The 15,245-nt window shown below is 48.2% G+C and overlaps 1 protein-coding gene across 1 annotated transcript; it reads right to left on the bottom strand.

The window, feature by feature from the left end:
- Positions 1–2,631: 2,631 nt before the first annotated feature.
- LOC131089965 (ovomucoid-like) lies at positions 2,632–7,260 on the bottom strand. The gene is made up of 4 exons (XM_058035011.1): positions 7,212–7,260; positions 5,165–5,196; positions 3,938–4,065; positions 2,632–3,105 (listed from the first exon to the last, which is right to left on the bottom strand). Exons 1-4 carry the CDS (start codon positions 7,258–7,260, stop codon positions 3,060–3,062), a joined length of 255 nt encoding a protein of 84 aa, XP_057890994.1. The 3' UTR covers positions 2,632–3,059.
- Between the last annotated feature and the right edge of the window lie 7,985 nt (positions 7,261–15,245).

The following is a 15,245-nucleotide window of genomic DNA, read 5'->3' as shown; positions in this document are numbered from 1 at the left end:
TGACGGCGTGCAAAGACTCAGCTGCTGTTCAGTGACAATCCCAGAGGAATCCACAACGCTCTGTAGCAGAGTAGGAATAACAAAATAAATTCTTGGCAATCCCTGTGGATTTTGGATGTGTCAACAGCATCACTGAGGTTGGAAAAGGCCCCAGAGGTCACTGAGTCCAACCTGTGACAGCAAGACAGCATCAAAAACAGCAGAACATCCAAAAAATCAGCCCCAAAAATGGGACAGGTGAGGGTTGCTGTGGGAAGAACAGAGCCAGGTCCAGCAGAGCTTGTCCTGCCCTCCCTCGGCCCAAGGCAGGGGACACAGGTGGCAGCAGGAGGAGGCTGCCTGAAGGACACAGGAGACCTGAGTGGAATTAAGGAACTTGGGGTGGGCCTTGGGTTGAGCTGTCATTGAAACAGTCACAGAATGTGAATGGTGAAGTGGTTACAAGACAGCAGAAACCAAAACCACCCATTTTTTCCTAACAGAAACCCTGTGATTTATCCCACAGATCAGTGGTTTGTGAATCTTTGAAGGGTTTTGGGTTGCTCCATTTCTTTCTCCCTGCACTGCCATATGTGGGAAAATTTAGAATTTGAGGCACCCAAGGATATCTGAACTGAAACCCAAAGGAAAACAATCAGAGATGCTGAACAGTCATCAATAACAATTCTGTTCTGGCCTTGATCAGCTGCAAAACTAAAGAGAACATTGCATTTCTTGTTTCTCATTTACGGCTGATGGAAGCTCTTTGGACATACACAGTTTGTACTTCAGGGAGGTTTCAGAACCCTGGTTCTCCCACACAGTATTGCTGAATCAAAAATAAAAGGACTGAGGGATTAATGCCTTCCTTTAAAAACCCAAGTTCTGCACCCCACAAACTGTCAGTGCTTAGCAGCATCCCTAGGAGATGTTTTTAACCTTTTACTTTCTGAGGGAATGAATGTTCTCCATCCCAGCTGATGGTAAATCATGGAATGGTTTGGGCTGGGAGGGACCTCAGAGGTCTCACCCACCCCTGCCATGGGCAGGGACCCTCGCACTGTCCCAGAGCTCCATCCTTGGGCACTCCTGATCACCAAAGGAGACATTAATTACACAACAATTAATTCTGCAGGGAGCAGAACCTCAGTGTTCCAAAATTAAAGCTTCTAAGAGAAGATCTGAGCAGCCAAAGGCCTCAGGTGCACGAGCTCAGGTGAGAGTGGTGCTGTGCTAACCCCAGCCAGCTTTATTCAGGCACTGGCTGTACTTTTGCAGGGATCCCACTGGCTGATCTCCAGATTTCATCACCTTTTGTCTTAGAACAAAATAAATGTTTTGTAGGACCTCAGGAAAACCTTTCCTTGTCCCTCAGCTGTAAATACATCGGTTATAAAGACACACCAGGTATTTAGGAACCCTTCCAGGGCAGAGTTTTGCACTCTGATCTTCCCTGAGTGCAGGATCTGTTCTGTTTCCTGTTCCACACCAATATTTTATTTTCTGTCTCACAGAACCCGAGCTCAGCTCGCTCAGGCTCTGCTCATTTCCCTTGCCCACACTTCCATGGCTCTGCTCCATCCCACAGACCCGACTGGCCGGCTTGGCCAGCCTCTCCAGCATTTTCCCCAGGTGTCACTTGCACCAATTTGCAGGGGATGTTCTGTGCTCTGGCATGTGGCAGGAGCTGCTGTGCCTCTGGCTCTGCCAGCTTTGGGCTGAGGGAAAGCTCCCGGGTGGGCAGGTCCTGCTCTCCTGCTGCTCCTGCCCAGGATTCCATGTCAGGAATGATCAGACATGGACAGACTGCAGGGCCAGGGAAATGCAGCGGTGCTTTACACCTCTGACTTGCAGCTCCTTGCATCACTCCTGGGCTGCAGGGGAGTTTTGGTGTCCTGGGTTTGGTGCACAAGCACAGCCCATTAAATATCCCAACAAAAAGCAGAGGATGGGAATATCCATGAGGCTGGAAGGCAGCAAATATCCACAAATCAGCTTTTTCTGACACCATGAGGAAACCTCAGAGATTCCCTTTGTTTTCTCATTTTTATCTCTTTCAATCAAGGTGATCTGTTCTAGGAACTTCTTTACTGAACCCTCTGAACTATGAGGAGCTTTTCTATTACCTTCCTCATTTTCATTCTTGCTGCCTAATTGCTGGGACCTGGTTTCCAGATAAACAGAATTAAGGATAGGGCTGGATTTGTTCTGTGTCCAGCTGCTCCAAAATTGTCCTCCAATAAGGTCAGTCATTCACAATTTTAATTCTGGGAAAATACATTCCCATGACCAAGTATTGAGTAAAAGACATACATTTCTTTAACAGTGAAGAAAATCAGAATTTAAGAGCAGGACATAAATTTCTTTAGGTTCTGAAATTTGTCAAGTGAAAAGATTATTGAATGTTCCCATTTAAATGACAGGATTTAACAGACTGCTACAGTCTTACATTTTACCAGATTGGTCTCATTTAAAGTAAAATAGAGCCAGACTGGAGGGTAAATTCCAGTATATACAACTTTTGTATCCCAGCTTTGGATTTTTACCTCTGGACTCAGCCCTTGCTCCACTGCAGTTTTCTGTAATTTAGGAAATACTTGTTAGTCTTGGATGCAATAAATTCTCTAGAAAGTTCACCATGGACAAAAAAAAAAGAGTGAAGGTTTATTTTAATAAACAAGCACACCGGGTAGCTGAACAACATACAGGAACCAGAATTGTACAGAAAGGGATGAAAAATAAGCACTTAAAATTCAACTACAAAACTGGGAGAGTCAGAGCAGTGCCTGGGAAAGCTGAAAACCTTTAGGGAAAAAAAAAATATCTGCTAACGTTTCTGGGTAAAGGAAAGAAAACATTTGATAAAGGAGGTGGGGAGACTGGGGGCATTGTCAGGGGATTTGAACCCCAGCCATGGAGACAAACATCCAAGGAAGGGCTGGTGAAGGCACAGGACAGGAGGGTCAGCCCCAGCTCCGGAGCAGGACGGCAGAGCTGGCTCTTCTCCCCAAGCTGGGCTCGGCAGGGCAGATGAGGAAAGGCAGGAGAGGCAAAGGGGAGCTTCCCTCAGCACAGCTCCCTCAGCACGCCCCTGCCTGCTTCATGTGCAGGGCCCCTCTGCTCCTCCTGCAAGGGAAAACACGGCATTGCACACAGAGCACTGCACCAAACCTCTGCAACCCTCTGCTGACAGGGGAGACACCGAAACATTCACAGCACACATCTGGGCACTTATCCTTAAACAGCTTTCCTTGCAAAATTACACATTTCATCCATAAACCCAAAACATTGCCAGCGCCACTTCTGAATTTTTGTGTGACCTGCTGGTGCTTTGTCAGGTCTCTGCTGCTCATTGGACTCTTTCCTGTCCAAATTCACAGTTTCTGCTGGAATAGGAAGCTGCTCACACAAATGTCAGGGTATTTTTTAGTGACTGGATCTTACAGCACCTGCAGCAAGTTTCTCACACAAACAGGAATCATTTTTCAGTGTTCAGCTTTACAGTGCCTGCTGCAAGTTGCTCACACAACAATTTGGGTCATTTTTTGGTTCACTATTTTACATTTCCTGCCAGAATAGGACAGTGCTCACATAAATATCCATGTAGTTTTTTAGTGTCCAATTTCACATTTCCTGCTGGAATAGGAAGTTGTACACACAAATATCCAAGTAATTTTTTAGTGTCCAACTCCAACAATTCCTGCTGGAAGAGGAAGTTCAGTCCTGAATATCTGGGTCATTTTTTAGTTGCCTATTTTACACTTCCTACCAGAATAGGAAGTTCTCACCCAAACATCACCATCATTTGTTTTTTAGATCAGTTGGACATTATCGGTGGGAGGAACAATGATGGTGTAAAGGTAAAGCACAGGAGCAGAGAAGTGCCAACCCTAAAGAAGCCCAGCAGTTTGTGGGGTGGGAATCCCAGCTGCTCAGCCCGTGGCAGCTCAGTACTCACAGCACAGCCTTGCAGAAGGAGCATTTGTTGTTGTAGGTTTTGCCATCAGAGCCACAGTAGGGCTGGTAGAGCCTCTCACAGTAAATGGGCCTCCCTCTCTCCAGCCTCTTGTACTCACTGCAGTCCACCTGCAACGAGGGCAGCCCTGAGTCTCACACCCCTGACCACACGGGGAAAAAGCTCACAAAATAAAGGATTTATAACATCATGGCTTAGGCCTGCTGCTGGGACTGGGGGCAGCTCCTCAATCTGCTTGTTCCCGTGAGAAAAATCAGAAGAATGAAAAGTCAGCACAACAATTTATTCTGGTGAGAAAAATAAGTTTGCACCTGCAAAACCAAGAAATTGGTGCAATGGGAATCAGTGAGGAAGATATGTAAACAATCCAAGAATAAAGAGGTTTGATGGATGCACAAAATTCCATTTGCTGACCAATGGACTGACAGTGTATTGTTATCCAATTGAGTTTAACATAGTGCCTTTTGAATTCCTATCAATATGAGATAACTGAATAAAAATTGGCATTTTCTGCATGAAGAAACGGAGCCCTGTCTGCTTTACTGTGACACACCTTCCATGTACAGAAATCATCAATATATCCAATTTTGGGGCAGCACAGCCAGGGAGGGGGCACCACCTCTCTGGGCAGAGGCTAAGCCCCAAAAATGAAACATTTCTGCTCAGAGGCGAGAGTGGGGCTGATGTGACAGGGATGGGCAGGAACAGCACAGCCCCAGAGGAGCAGAGTGTGGGTTTTTTATTATCTGGTCACAACAATCAGTAAATCCACGTGGGATCAATTCACATCCAGCCCTTCCTTGGACCCTTCAGGGATGGACTCCCACCTCCTCCCCTCTTCCAGACATTGACCCCAGAGTACTCAGAGAGTGAAAATCTCCAGGTACCTGGTTTAGGAGCTAAAACTAATCAGAAAATCCTTATAGGGTCATCATTAAATAATTTTAAAAAAATCTAGATTTCTCTGGCTTAAAATTTCTCCTTGTCTAATTTCTCGCCCATAATGCCAAACAGGTAAAGACATCTGGAAGCTGTCAGAACAACTCTATGGAAACCCCATATCCCAAGCTCAGGAACTTTGACTGAAACCTCAATAAATTGGCAGCATTTAATTAAAGTTTATCATGCTTATTTTCTGACCTTATTATTATATTATAATTTTTTATCTCATAGTCTATATTTTTATTTAGGAAAAAGGAAATCACTCACCTCATTCTGTGTGGCAGCATCTGCAGTGGAAACTGAATCACAAAAGAGAAAATGGAAATGCGCAGTTAATGAACACTCAGGTGCAAACCAGGATGATTTCACTCAGCAGCACTGAATCTTTTACCTCCTTCAATGTCAATATTGAGAGCTGTGCAGTGTTTAGTGAGGCCCAGGTGTCAGACCCTATTGACCAAGTGGGTTTTGGTGCATTATTTACCTTAGAAACTTCTGTCACCTGCTGGAACAGCCTTTGCTGGAGGAGGGAATGGAGCCATTGTTCACCACAAAACCTCTGGCAGCCCAGCAGTCAATATTATATTTACTGTTCAACATGTTATTTTATATTTATTGTCCTGGATTAACTGGTGGTTGAGCATGACTGGGGTTTAATCCTGAGTTTACCAAGTGCTGCATGTGGCTGTGAACAAACCACAAATCCCTTCTATATCTGTGTTTCCTGTCAATAATGAGAATTAAATACAATATTGACTGTAAATAACAGCGATAATACAATTTGGCTCATAATCCCATGTAGGAAGTGTTTCCCTTGTTTCAATGTGGATTTTAAGGTGGCTGGCTCCTATTTTTACCTCATTCCTCTGGAGCAGAGCCCTGTCCTCAGGTGGGGCTTCAAGGAGCTCCCTGCAAACAATGCTAATTACACCTCCCACAAAGCAATCAGCTCCTTGGCGTGGCTCCACGCTGCTGACACATTCCTTGCTTTCCTCAGGAATGTGTTTGCCCCGCTGCTGTCTCATAATCACATCCTGGGCCTTCCAGGGGTAACAGTACCAGGGAGAGTTTTCTGTGCAGAAGGAGCAGGAATCTGTTCTGCAGCAGAGCTCCAGCACTTGGGTTTTTTGGATTAAATTTGGATTTTTTTTAATATTTAAAGGTTAAGCTTTCCAAATGTGTTCTGGAGCAGAGCTCTAATAATTGTCTTTTGGAATAAATTTGGCTTTTTTTGATCTTCAAAGGTTAAACTTTGCACAAAAACTTCCTTTCATAAACTTGTTTACACCCTCACATCAAATACAGTTGTTCAGTGTAAAGAAAATGAGCAGAAAAAAAGCTCCGTGTCGGGTTTCTATCTCTGTCACCAGAGGCTGACTGAGATTTCATTGTTCTGGAATTGGATTCGATTTATTCCTCTTCTCCCAACCCTTCACATCTGATTTTTTCTCTGGTGAACTTTTGGGAGCCGCTCTGCAAACGGAGTGAACGCAATAAAGGTGTGGCTCAGAAAGTGCTGATGCATGAAGTTTTCAAGCAGACAAGATAAACCAGAAAGTTCAAGGAAGAGATTTCCTGGAATTCTAATGGAAGGAACATTTCTTTATTTCCCTGCAGTTAATGAAACACAATGAATTATTTCCACCATGTTTCATTTAAACTTCTGTTTCTAATAAAAATTTTGGGGTTGAGACAAATTTCAAAGCAGCTTCTTCAGAGCTACTCAAAAGACTGTTTTGTTTCATAATGCTGCATTATTTTGCATCTTTAATGTTCATAATGCATTTAAACTTCTATACTACCTGCAGAGGTGTGGAGTCTTTCAGTCTTTTAAAATGCACTTATTTTTCTCTAAAAATACATTTTTACTGCAAGTTTTTAGTAAAAATAAAATTGCCAGGTAAAGGCTGAAGAAATTCCTCCCAGATCCCTCTTTTTTAGAGCAACATGTCCCTCAAATCTCCCTGCAGCCTGGGAAAATAAGATTATAAAAGCATTCCCAGCTGTTTTATGTGGCCTGAGCATCATCAGCCGTCCCCTGCTCGGTCAGCTTGGCAGGGCAGGACCTCACCAGCTCCAAGCTCCCTTCTCAGATGGAAATTTTAAAACAAACAGATAAAACCAGGTGGTTCTGAGGCACCACAGAACAGATCTCCGAGTACACCCAGCAAGGAGCAGCTTCCACCCACCCCAGCCCCAGCTGGGTTCTAAGCTATTATGGTGCTAAACAATAGGATTTTAGCCAGAAAATCCCATTTTCTCCCTCCCTCCCACCCAGTGCAGGAACCAGCTGAGGAGCCCGGGGGTTACTCACACGCCAGGCACAGAGCTGCCACTGCCAGGAGCACCAGGGTGACCTTCATGGCTGTCCCCAAGCCTGCAGAGTGCCAGGGCTCTCAGCGTGGCCATGGCGCCTTTATAGCCAGGCTGGTGATGCAATGCCCTGCAGGTGCCCAGGGCAGGGCAGGAGGGCTGTCCTGGCACGGGCAGGGCTGCGTGTCCCGCTGCTGATGGGGCAGGGATGGTCCTGCCTGCACGGAGCCCAGCCTCATGCAATTAACTGCTCCAGCCCCAGCAGCCAGGGCTGACTCAGGGCTGCCTGCTCTGCTGCTGCCGTGGGGACTCACAGCTGAATGCAGTTCCCAGGGAAGAATCATCCTGGCTGGGTGTTTGCCAAAGCATTCATCCCAGAAGGGCTTAATTCTTATTCTTTGGGGCGTTTTGGAGCTGCTTCTGAGCTGTGGTTTGAGCTGAGCTGCTTGTGGCCGTGCACTGAGCCCTCCAGCTGCTCTGGGAAATCTGTGTTCTGCTGGCAACCCTTCACACCCAGCCCAGAGCATCCCCAGGGCTCCTTTTACTTTCAAACATGCCCATTTTGGGGTCAGAAGTGATGTTTTGGGAGAGCAACCGTTCACACCCAGCCCAGGCATCCCCAGGGCTCCTTTTCTTTTTAAATGTGCCCATTTTGGGGTCAGAAGTGATACTTTGGGAGAGAAACCCTTCACACCCAGCCCAGAGCATCCCCAGGGCTCCTCTTCCTTTCAAACGTGCCCATTTTGGGGTCAGAACCGATGTTTTGGGAGAGAAACCCTTCACACCCAGCCCGGAGCGTCCCCAGGGCTCCTTTTCCTTTCAAACATGCCCATTTTGGGGTCAGAAGTGATGTTTTGGGAGAGCAACCGTTCACACCCAGCCCAGGCATCCCCAGGGCTCCTTTTCTTTTTAAATGTGCCCATTTTGGGGTCAGAAGTGATACTTTGGGAGAGAAACCCTTCACACCCAGCCCAGAGCATCCCCAGGGCTCCTTTTCCTTTCAAACGTGCCCATTTTGGGGTCAGAACTGATGTTTTGGGAGAGGGGCAGCAGAGCAGCCCAGGGCCCTGCCTGGCCAGGACAGGACAGGAGTTCCCATCCCTGAGCATCCCCTGAGCTCCTGCCCAGCCTTGGACACAGGGGAGGTTCCTCTGCTCCCATTTCTCTGCTTCCACACAGCAGGAGGGATTCCTTTAACAAACCCGCATTTATTGGTGGCTTAACCAAAAAGCAGCAATTTCTGTCTTTTATGGCAAGGTCCCCATGGGACACTCAGGTCTGAGGCTCCACTTTCATGAATCCACAGTGATGTGGAGTTTGGAGGGGACAGCTTGGTTTCAATCCCTCCTTCCAGAGTTGCATTCTCAGTGATTTACCATCTAAATGTGCAAAAATCTCAACAAGAAAAATCCCTGCCCACCACCTCAATTCCCAGTATTTCAGTGATTCCCTCACTGCAGGGCAGCCCAGGCCTTTCTTTGTGCAGGACTGGGGCCAGAGGTGCTCATTCCAGTAAAAAAGGGCCTGGAGGCTCCTGCAGAAAAGATTTCAATAGGTCAGGTAAGCCTTGGGCCCCCCTAACTCATCCCAAGAGGGATATGAAAAATGTTGTCTTTAAAGAATATAGGCAATCAATAAATGTTGAATTTCTCGTCCCTTAACAGGACAAAAAACATAAATGCCATCAAATCCGAATTCCAGGATGGGCAAAGATCCAGTTGGAGCTGGAGGCCTGGAATTTTATCTTTTGAATGCCCTTCAGTGGCTTTGTTCTAAATTTTTTCTTTTTCCTTAATTTGGACATGTGTTCCTGCGTGGCTGAGAGGACAAAAGGCAGGGTGGGGTTTGCTCTGGGCTTGGTCTGGACCCCCCTGCTTGGGGCTGTCAGTGACTTTGATTTCTGGGGAGCTTTTCTGGAGAAAACCCTGGCAAGGAGCTTGCAGGAACTCGTGGGGAGGATTCAGGACACGTCCGTGGCTGATGGACAATTATGAGCAATTAGGAAACAGGAGCAGAATCCAAAGTGTGCCGGAAATTCCTCCTGCTCCGGAGGGTTTGGAGCACACACAGCCCCCGGGGCTGTCCTGGCACTGAAACTGCAGCTGGAGATCCTGACCCTGATCCATGAGGAAAGGGCCCAGCCCAGGGCTCCCAGTGTCCCCTGGCATGCAGCCCCAGCATCCATCCCATTCTATGGATCCCATCCCATGGATCCTATCCCATGGATCCCATCCCATCCCATCCCATCCCATCCCATCCCATCCCATCCCATCCCATCCCATCCCATCCCATCCCATGGATCCCATCCCATTCTATGGATCCCATCCCATTCTATGGATCCCATCCCATGGATCCCATCCCATTCTATGGATCCCATCCCATGGATCCCATCCCATGGTTCCCATCCCATCCCCTGGATCCCATCCCATGGATCTCATCCCATGGATCCCATCCCATTCTATTGATCCCATCCCATGGATCCCATCCCATCCCATCCCATCCCATCCCATCCCTCTCAGGGAACACAATTCCTGCCCAGTTCACGGAGGGAGATTTTCCAGCACTTGAATTTCAGTCCCTAATTCCCCAGGTGTCCCTGGCGAGGCTGCAGCTGCTGCCCTGGGACGGTTCTGGGCTCCCTGGCAGGGAAAGGCACTGAAATGCTGGCGCAGAGCCCATGGGGGAGCACCAGGTGCCGAGGGGGTGAAGCTCAGAGGAAAACTTGGGAGAAGGAGTTGGCTCCATTGGGAGAGGGAGGAAACACAAAGAATGGGAGCCAGAGCCCTCCTGGAGCTGCAGAGTGAAAGGAAGAGGGAACAGAGCAAATTGCAGGGAGAGAAATTCCAATTAGATGGGAGCAAAACAAATTTCACAACCATGAGAGGAGTCAGCCATGGAGGCAGGTTACCCACAGAGATCCCAGAGATTGTGAAAATGGGTCTGTCCTAAAGGGGCCACAGAGGGTGTGGGCAGCCAGGTCACCTCGTGGGCCGTCCCAGTGGAACTGGGTCTGCCATTCCCACTGCAGAATGTCAAGTGTTGCTGGCATTTTCAGGGACCTTGTGGTGTCTTTGTCCTCATAAATTAACGTTTGACAAAGCAAACATGGGCAATGCCACCATGGAAAAAAAGTTCTTTGGAAAACAAATGCTGGGATGTGTATAGGAGCAGCTGCTTCCCAAAGCTGGGTGAGTAAGGAATAATTGCTGAACTCATTCTGAAATTTAAGATAAATATGGTAAATAAATTGTTTATATTGAAGAATTGTGAGTGCAATTTTGCCCTCATCAGCAAACCTGTAAGTTAATTGTGGAACTCCTGTAATTTTCTACCTTTGCCATTATATCCTGGTTTTTTCCCAAATTCTTATCCCTCCAAGTTGATCTGTTGAAACAGAAAAAGCAATTCCAGTGTTACATGTGCTAAAATATTAGTGTGCATTTTTCTGAGGGTAAGAAATTTTTCCCAATTACTATTTATTCCAAATCTGAGATTGCTTTCAGCTTCGGAGGCCTGGTTGGAGTACCGCTGGGATGCCAAAAATGCTGCCACAGCAGGTCACGAGTTAAGTGCATGGCAGGATGTTCCCTGGCTGCATTCCAGAGGAGGAACCTGCTCCCACCCGTGCGTGGAGAGCCTCCCATGCAGGGCATCCACAGAGATGACGAGCAGCACGTGGGAAAGGTGAAAAAGCCCCTTTGTCACAGGAGGGAGGCTCCAGCCAGGGCTGCAGCAGTCACGGGGCCCTCCCCTCCCTGGTATCCCCGGCGTGCTCATCCCCAGCCCCAGCCAGGGTGGGTGGCTCAGGGTTGTCCGCCCAGGTGCAATTAAAGCATCAGATTCTGAAGTCTTGCTCAATGCAGGGTTTGAGAAGCAAGGGCTGCCTTTGTTCAGGCTGTGCCACAGCCTTTGGGTGTTTGCCTGGGAAAGGAGATGATGCCTTCAGTTTGAGCTTTCCTATTTCCCAGACTCTGCGCTGCATTAGTGTGTGACTCTGCACTCCACATAAAGTGTCAGCAGTTCTGCTCCCAGCTCAGTCCCACAGAACAATCCTTTCCCAGCCCCACAACCAAGGACACCGCTGCAGCTTCAGCCCCAGAAGTGCAAACAACAGGGAATGGAGGGGAGCAACCTGGGAGGGTGGGACTGCATCACCTGGAGCTGGGATTGGACACCCCAGCATGGAAATGGACCCAAACTTATCAGAGTGTGAGAACTCGTGGCCAGGATCCATCTGGGTCAGGGTCTTGCACTGCCCAAGGTGGATCCTGTAAAGGGCTTTTAATAAAAATCTATTTATTCATTTAGCTCTGCCCAGCCTCTGCTCCGGGCGGCCCCTGAAGGCATCAGTGAGTTCCCTTCTTTCCACCCCTGTGGGAGATCACAGCCTTCCTTCAGCACTGTGGGTGTCAGGCCAGGCCAGAGCCCTGCTGAAGGCCTCGTGTGTTGTCTCAGAAGCTAAAAGTAAACCCAGCAGGCTGTGCAAAGGCTGGAGCTGATCTTTGTTTCCCTTGTCCCTGCTGATCTCTTTGGGACACAGTGCCAGGAGCGGTTCCGGTATCCTGCAGGCAGCTCAGGGATCCTGTGATTCCTGTGTCCTGTTGATGCCTCAGGTTTCAGCTTTTCTATTTTTCACATTCTGTGCTGCTTTAGTGTTTGGGTCTGGGCTCACATTCAGGGATGGTGAGCTCTGTGCACGGAGCAGGGAGACAAAACAATTCCTGCTCCAGCTGGGCACCAAGGACAAATGATCCAAATCTCAGCCCAGGAGCACAAACACCATGGGCTGGAGAGAGAAAAACAAGAAGGATGGGACTTGATAACCTAAAGCTGGAATTGGACAATTAACCCCAAGATGCAAATGGAGCAGAACTTACCAAAGTGAGAGAACCTGGAGCGGTTGTGAATTTTGGGACCATTTTGGGTCATCTTGGCCTGGCTGGGCTCTTGTGCTGCCCAAGGTGCATCCATGGAAGAGATCCTTTTAATAAATCCCTGCTCTATTATTTAGAAGCTCTGTCTGGTCTCTGTTCTAGCTCAGCTTTCACAAGACATCAACCCATTGATGTTCTGAGCTGATTCTTCACAAAAACAAAGCATTAATGGTTTAACACCTCCACGGAATGGGCTTTGAAAAGGACAGATCTGAAATCGCCTCAAGATGCAATTTCCTGGTGTTTGGACTTTGCCCTTCTGTCACACCAAAGTCAATCAAAGTGACATTTCAAGAAATGTTTTCATGGCTCACAGCAGGGTTGGAGGATGTGCATTGGTTTTCCCTTTATTAAAAATAAAACTTTTCTAGAAGAGAAGCTACAACTTACAAAGAAGAGGGGTGGGAGGAAGACCAGCATGGAGCAGGGGTGGATATGAAGCATTTGGAGCTGAAATCTGTGTTCTCCCCCAGAACCCCCAATTAAACATCAGCTTTTCCCCCTTTTGCTCTCAGCAAGTGCCTGCTTGCCCAGCTCAGGGGCTGAAGCTCTTGGAGAACAGCAAATTCCTACCGTGGCCAATTAGTGCCTCATTAGGGACACGGCGTCTTTATCTGGCAGCATTCCTTGGGCCGGCAGCACCCACAGAAAGGCCTGGGGGGAATTAGTCAGGCTCTGTTCAGGGCAGGTGTGGCACCCAGCCCAAAGCCAGGGGTGAGTGATGGGGATGAAGGGAGAGCTGGAGGAGCTGCCCCTTCCCAGGCAACGGTGGGGCCTGGGAAAAGGAGCGGCGGAAAAAAGCAGAAAAATCTGGGGTTTATGCTGTCAATGACTCTCCTCTCTCAGGAATAAATCAGATCTAAAATTTGATGTCAGAAGCTCAGATTTTGCAGTCCAAAGGGGTTTTTTTTTTGGCAAGGGGGAGGAATTTTGTACATTGTGCAGCCTGAGTCTGTGCACTTTACATTTCCAGAGGTTTCCAGATAATTTACAGTGCAAAAGGAGAGGAAAGAAAGAAGAGAAGCCCAGGGGCTGACTGACACATCAGTTGTTATGTTCTTGGATGGATGGAGCATGTTAGGAAGTGATCTCCTGCGTGTGGAGCCACCACAGGGAATATTTTTTGCTTTTTATCCAGTCTAGGCAGAGATGGGAACCTGACAATTCCACAGGAGACATTCCCAGGCTCTTGGATCCATGGAAGGCCCAGGGAATGGAAAACTGGGGATCAAAGCCAATTTATGCCCTAGGGAGCAGCCAGCTGCCAGTGAGGTGATTCCTGCAGAGAGAGGGGCAGCTCCAGGCTCAGCTCTGTTGTTTTCCTGAATAAACCCAGCCAGCGCCTTCCCCCTGAAGCCTCTCTCATTTTCTGCCACAGAAAGGCAATCCTGAAAGGCAAAGATCAATTTAGGCTTTAAAATTTAGCTGAATATTCCAAGAATGGAGACTGGGCTGGGCCCAGGCTCGGGAGAGGTTTCAGGGATTGGTTTCAAGGGTGCCAAGGATGAAACTCTGAGGGTCAGGAGGGTTCTGTGACCTCAGATCTGGGGCAGGGGGGTTCAGTTCAGAGCTGGAGAGCACAAATTGCTCTCCCCTCCCGCAGGCAGGGCTCAGCAATGCTGCTGGCACACCCTGCTCCCTTGGCTGGGCCATCTCTGCACTTTTACAGGCTGGGAATTTGGTGTTATTAATTAGTAATAATTCATTTGCCCTGCAGACACTGAGACGGAAATAGTGTCTGATCCTCTGGTACAAAAGTGAATACTGACACAAACCATTCTTGAAAGACCACAAATAAACCAAATTTTCTTGTTTTCAGGTGTGTTTATTATTAGCTCCTTTGTAAACAAGCACATAAGTTGCCTTTCTAGCCAAAATAAGACATGTAAACTTAATATTAATAAATACCAACAGGACTTGTAAATAAATTATCAGCAGTTTTCTGAAATATCAGATACTTCACACATTTCAGTGTTTAAATATCTTAAATTGCCACCCATGGCTAAGACATGGTTGCAATGGAAGACTTTCATGTCAGTGATTCTGTACCAGAGGTTAAGGCCTGAATCCTCAAAGATATTTCGGAGTATTTTGTCCTCCTGGAAGTCAGGGCTCAGTGTTTTGGGAAGGATCTATCCCGGGCACTGCCCAGGGCCAGGTGGAGCTCTGAGCACCCTGGGACAGTGGGAGGTGTCCCTGCCCGTGTAGGGCTGGAATAAATGAGCTTCAAGGTCCCTCCCACCCAAACAATACCAGGATTCCATGGAAAATACAAAACTTTCAGCTCCTGCTTCTGCTCCCTCCCAGAGCTGGGCCCTGGCTGTGCCAGGAGGAGTTTCCCTGAGGTTCTGGGGACACACCAACACAGGGTGGGGCACACTGGCAACGCGGGCTACAGAAATCTCTGCTCTAAAAATCTGATTTCATGGCATCATTAACATTCACACACACTCTGCAGGGTTTCCCACCCTGGGGTGCAGCCCCAGCTGCCCTGGGGGGGTCCTGACTGTGCCCTGTGCTGCTCCTGTGGGATTCTACAGCTGGAGATGCCCTGGGCACAGCTGGATCGAATCCCACAGCTGGGGATGCCCTGGGCACAGCTGGATCGAATCCCACAGCTGGAGATGCCCTGGGCACAGCTGGATTGAATCCCACAGCTGGAATTGCCCTGGGCACAGCTGGATTGAATCCCACAGCTGGAATTGCCCTGGGCACAGCTGGATCAGGAAAGGCCCCAGCAGTGGGAGCAGGGGAGGCTCTTTGGGAGGTGAGAAATGCAGCTCCTGGAGGCTCAGAGCTGCCTTCACACCAGTGCTCCCAGTGCTCCATGGATCCCTCATGGAGAGCTCCCCAGCTGGGCATCAGCAGCTGTGGGCACACAGAGCTGGCAAGGGCAGCAGGAACCATCCCCAGGGCTCTGCAATTGCTGCAGTTCCTTCTCTACCCCAATGTCCTGGAGGGTGAAGGTGGCCTGAGCACCCCACACCCAGCTGCTCAGGCAGCCAGGGCTTGCTGTGCTTGTCCCCACAGGAAAAAAAAATACAAATTAATATCAAATAAACGAACAAATCATTAAATAATGGAGGGTTTGAACAGTTCTT

Source organism: Melospiza georgiana, chromosome 15 (assembly GCF_028018845.1).
Source record: "Melospiza georgiana isolate bMelGeo1 chromosome 15, bMelGeo1.pri, whole genome shotgun sequence".
Lineage (NCBI taxonomy): Eukaryota > Metazoa > Chordata > Aves > Passeriformes > Passerellidae > Melospiza > Melospiza georgiana.
The sequence above is the reverse complement of the archived record's forward strand: the minus strand, read 5'-3'. Positions and strand labels throughout refer to the sequence as shown.

Excerpts from the sequence above, each read along its gene's own strand:
- LOC131089965 (XM_058035011.1), bottom strand. The coding sequence starts at position 7,260 with ATGAAGGTCACCCTGGTGCTCCTGGCAGTGGCAGCTCTGTGCCTGGCG. Across the intron at positions 5,197-7,211 it reads GGCAGCTCTGTGCCTGGCGT|TTTCCACTGCAGATGCTGCC; the intron begins GTGAGTAACCCC and ends TTTGTGATTCAG. Across the intron at positions 4,066-5,164 it reads ATGCTGCCACACAGAATGAG|GTGGACTGCAGTGAGTACAA; the intron begins GTGAGTGATTTC and ends CCCTCGTTGCAG.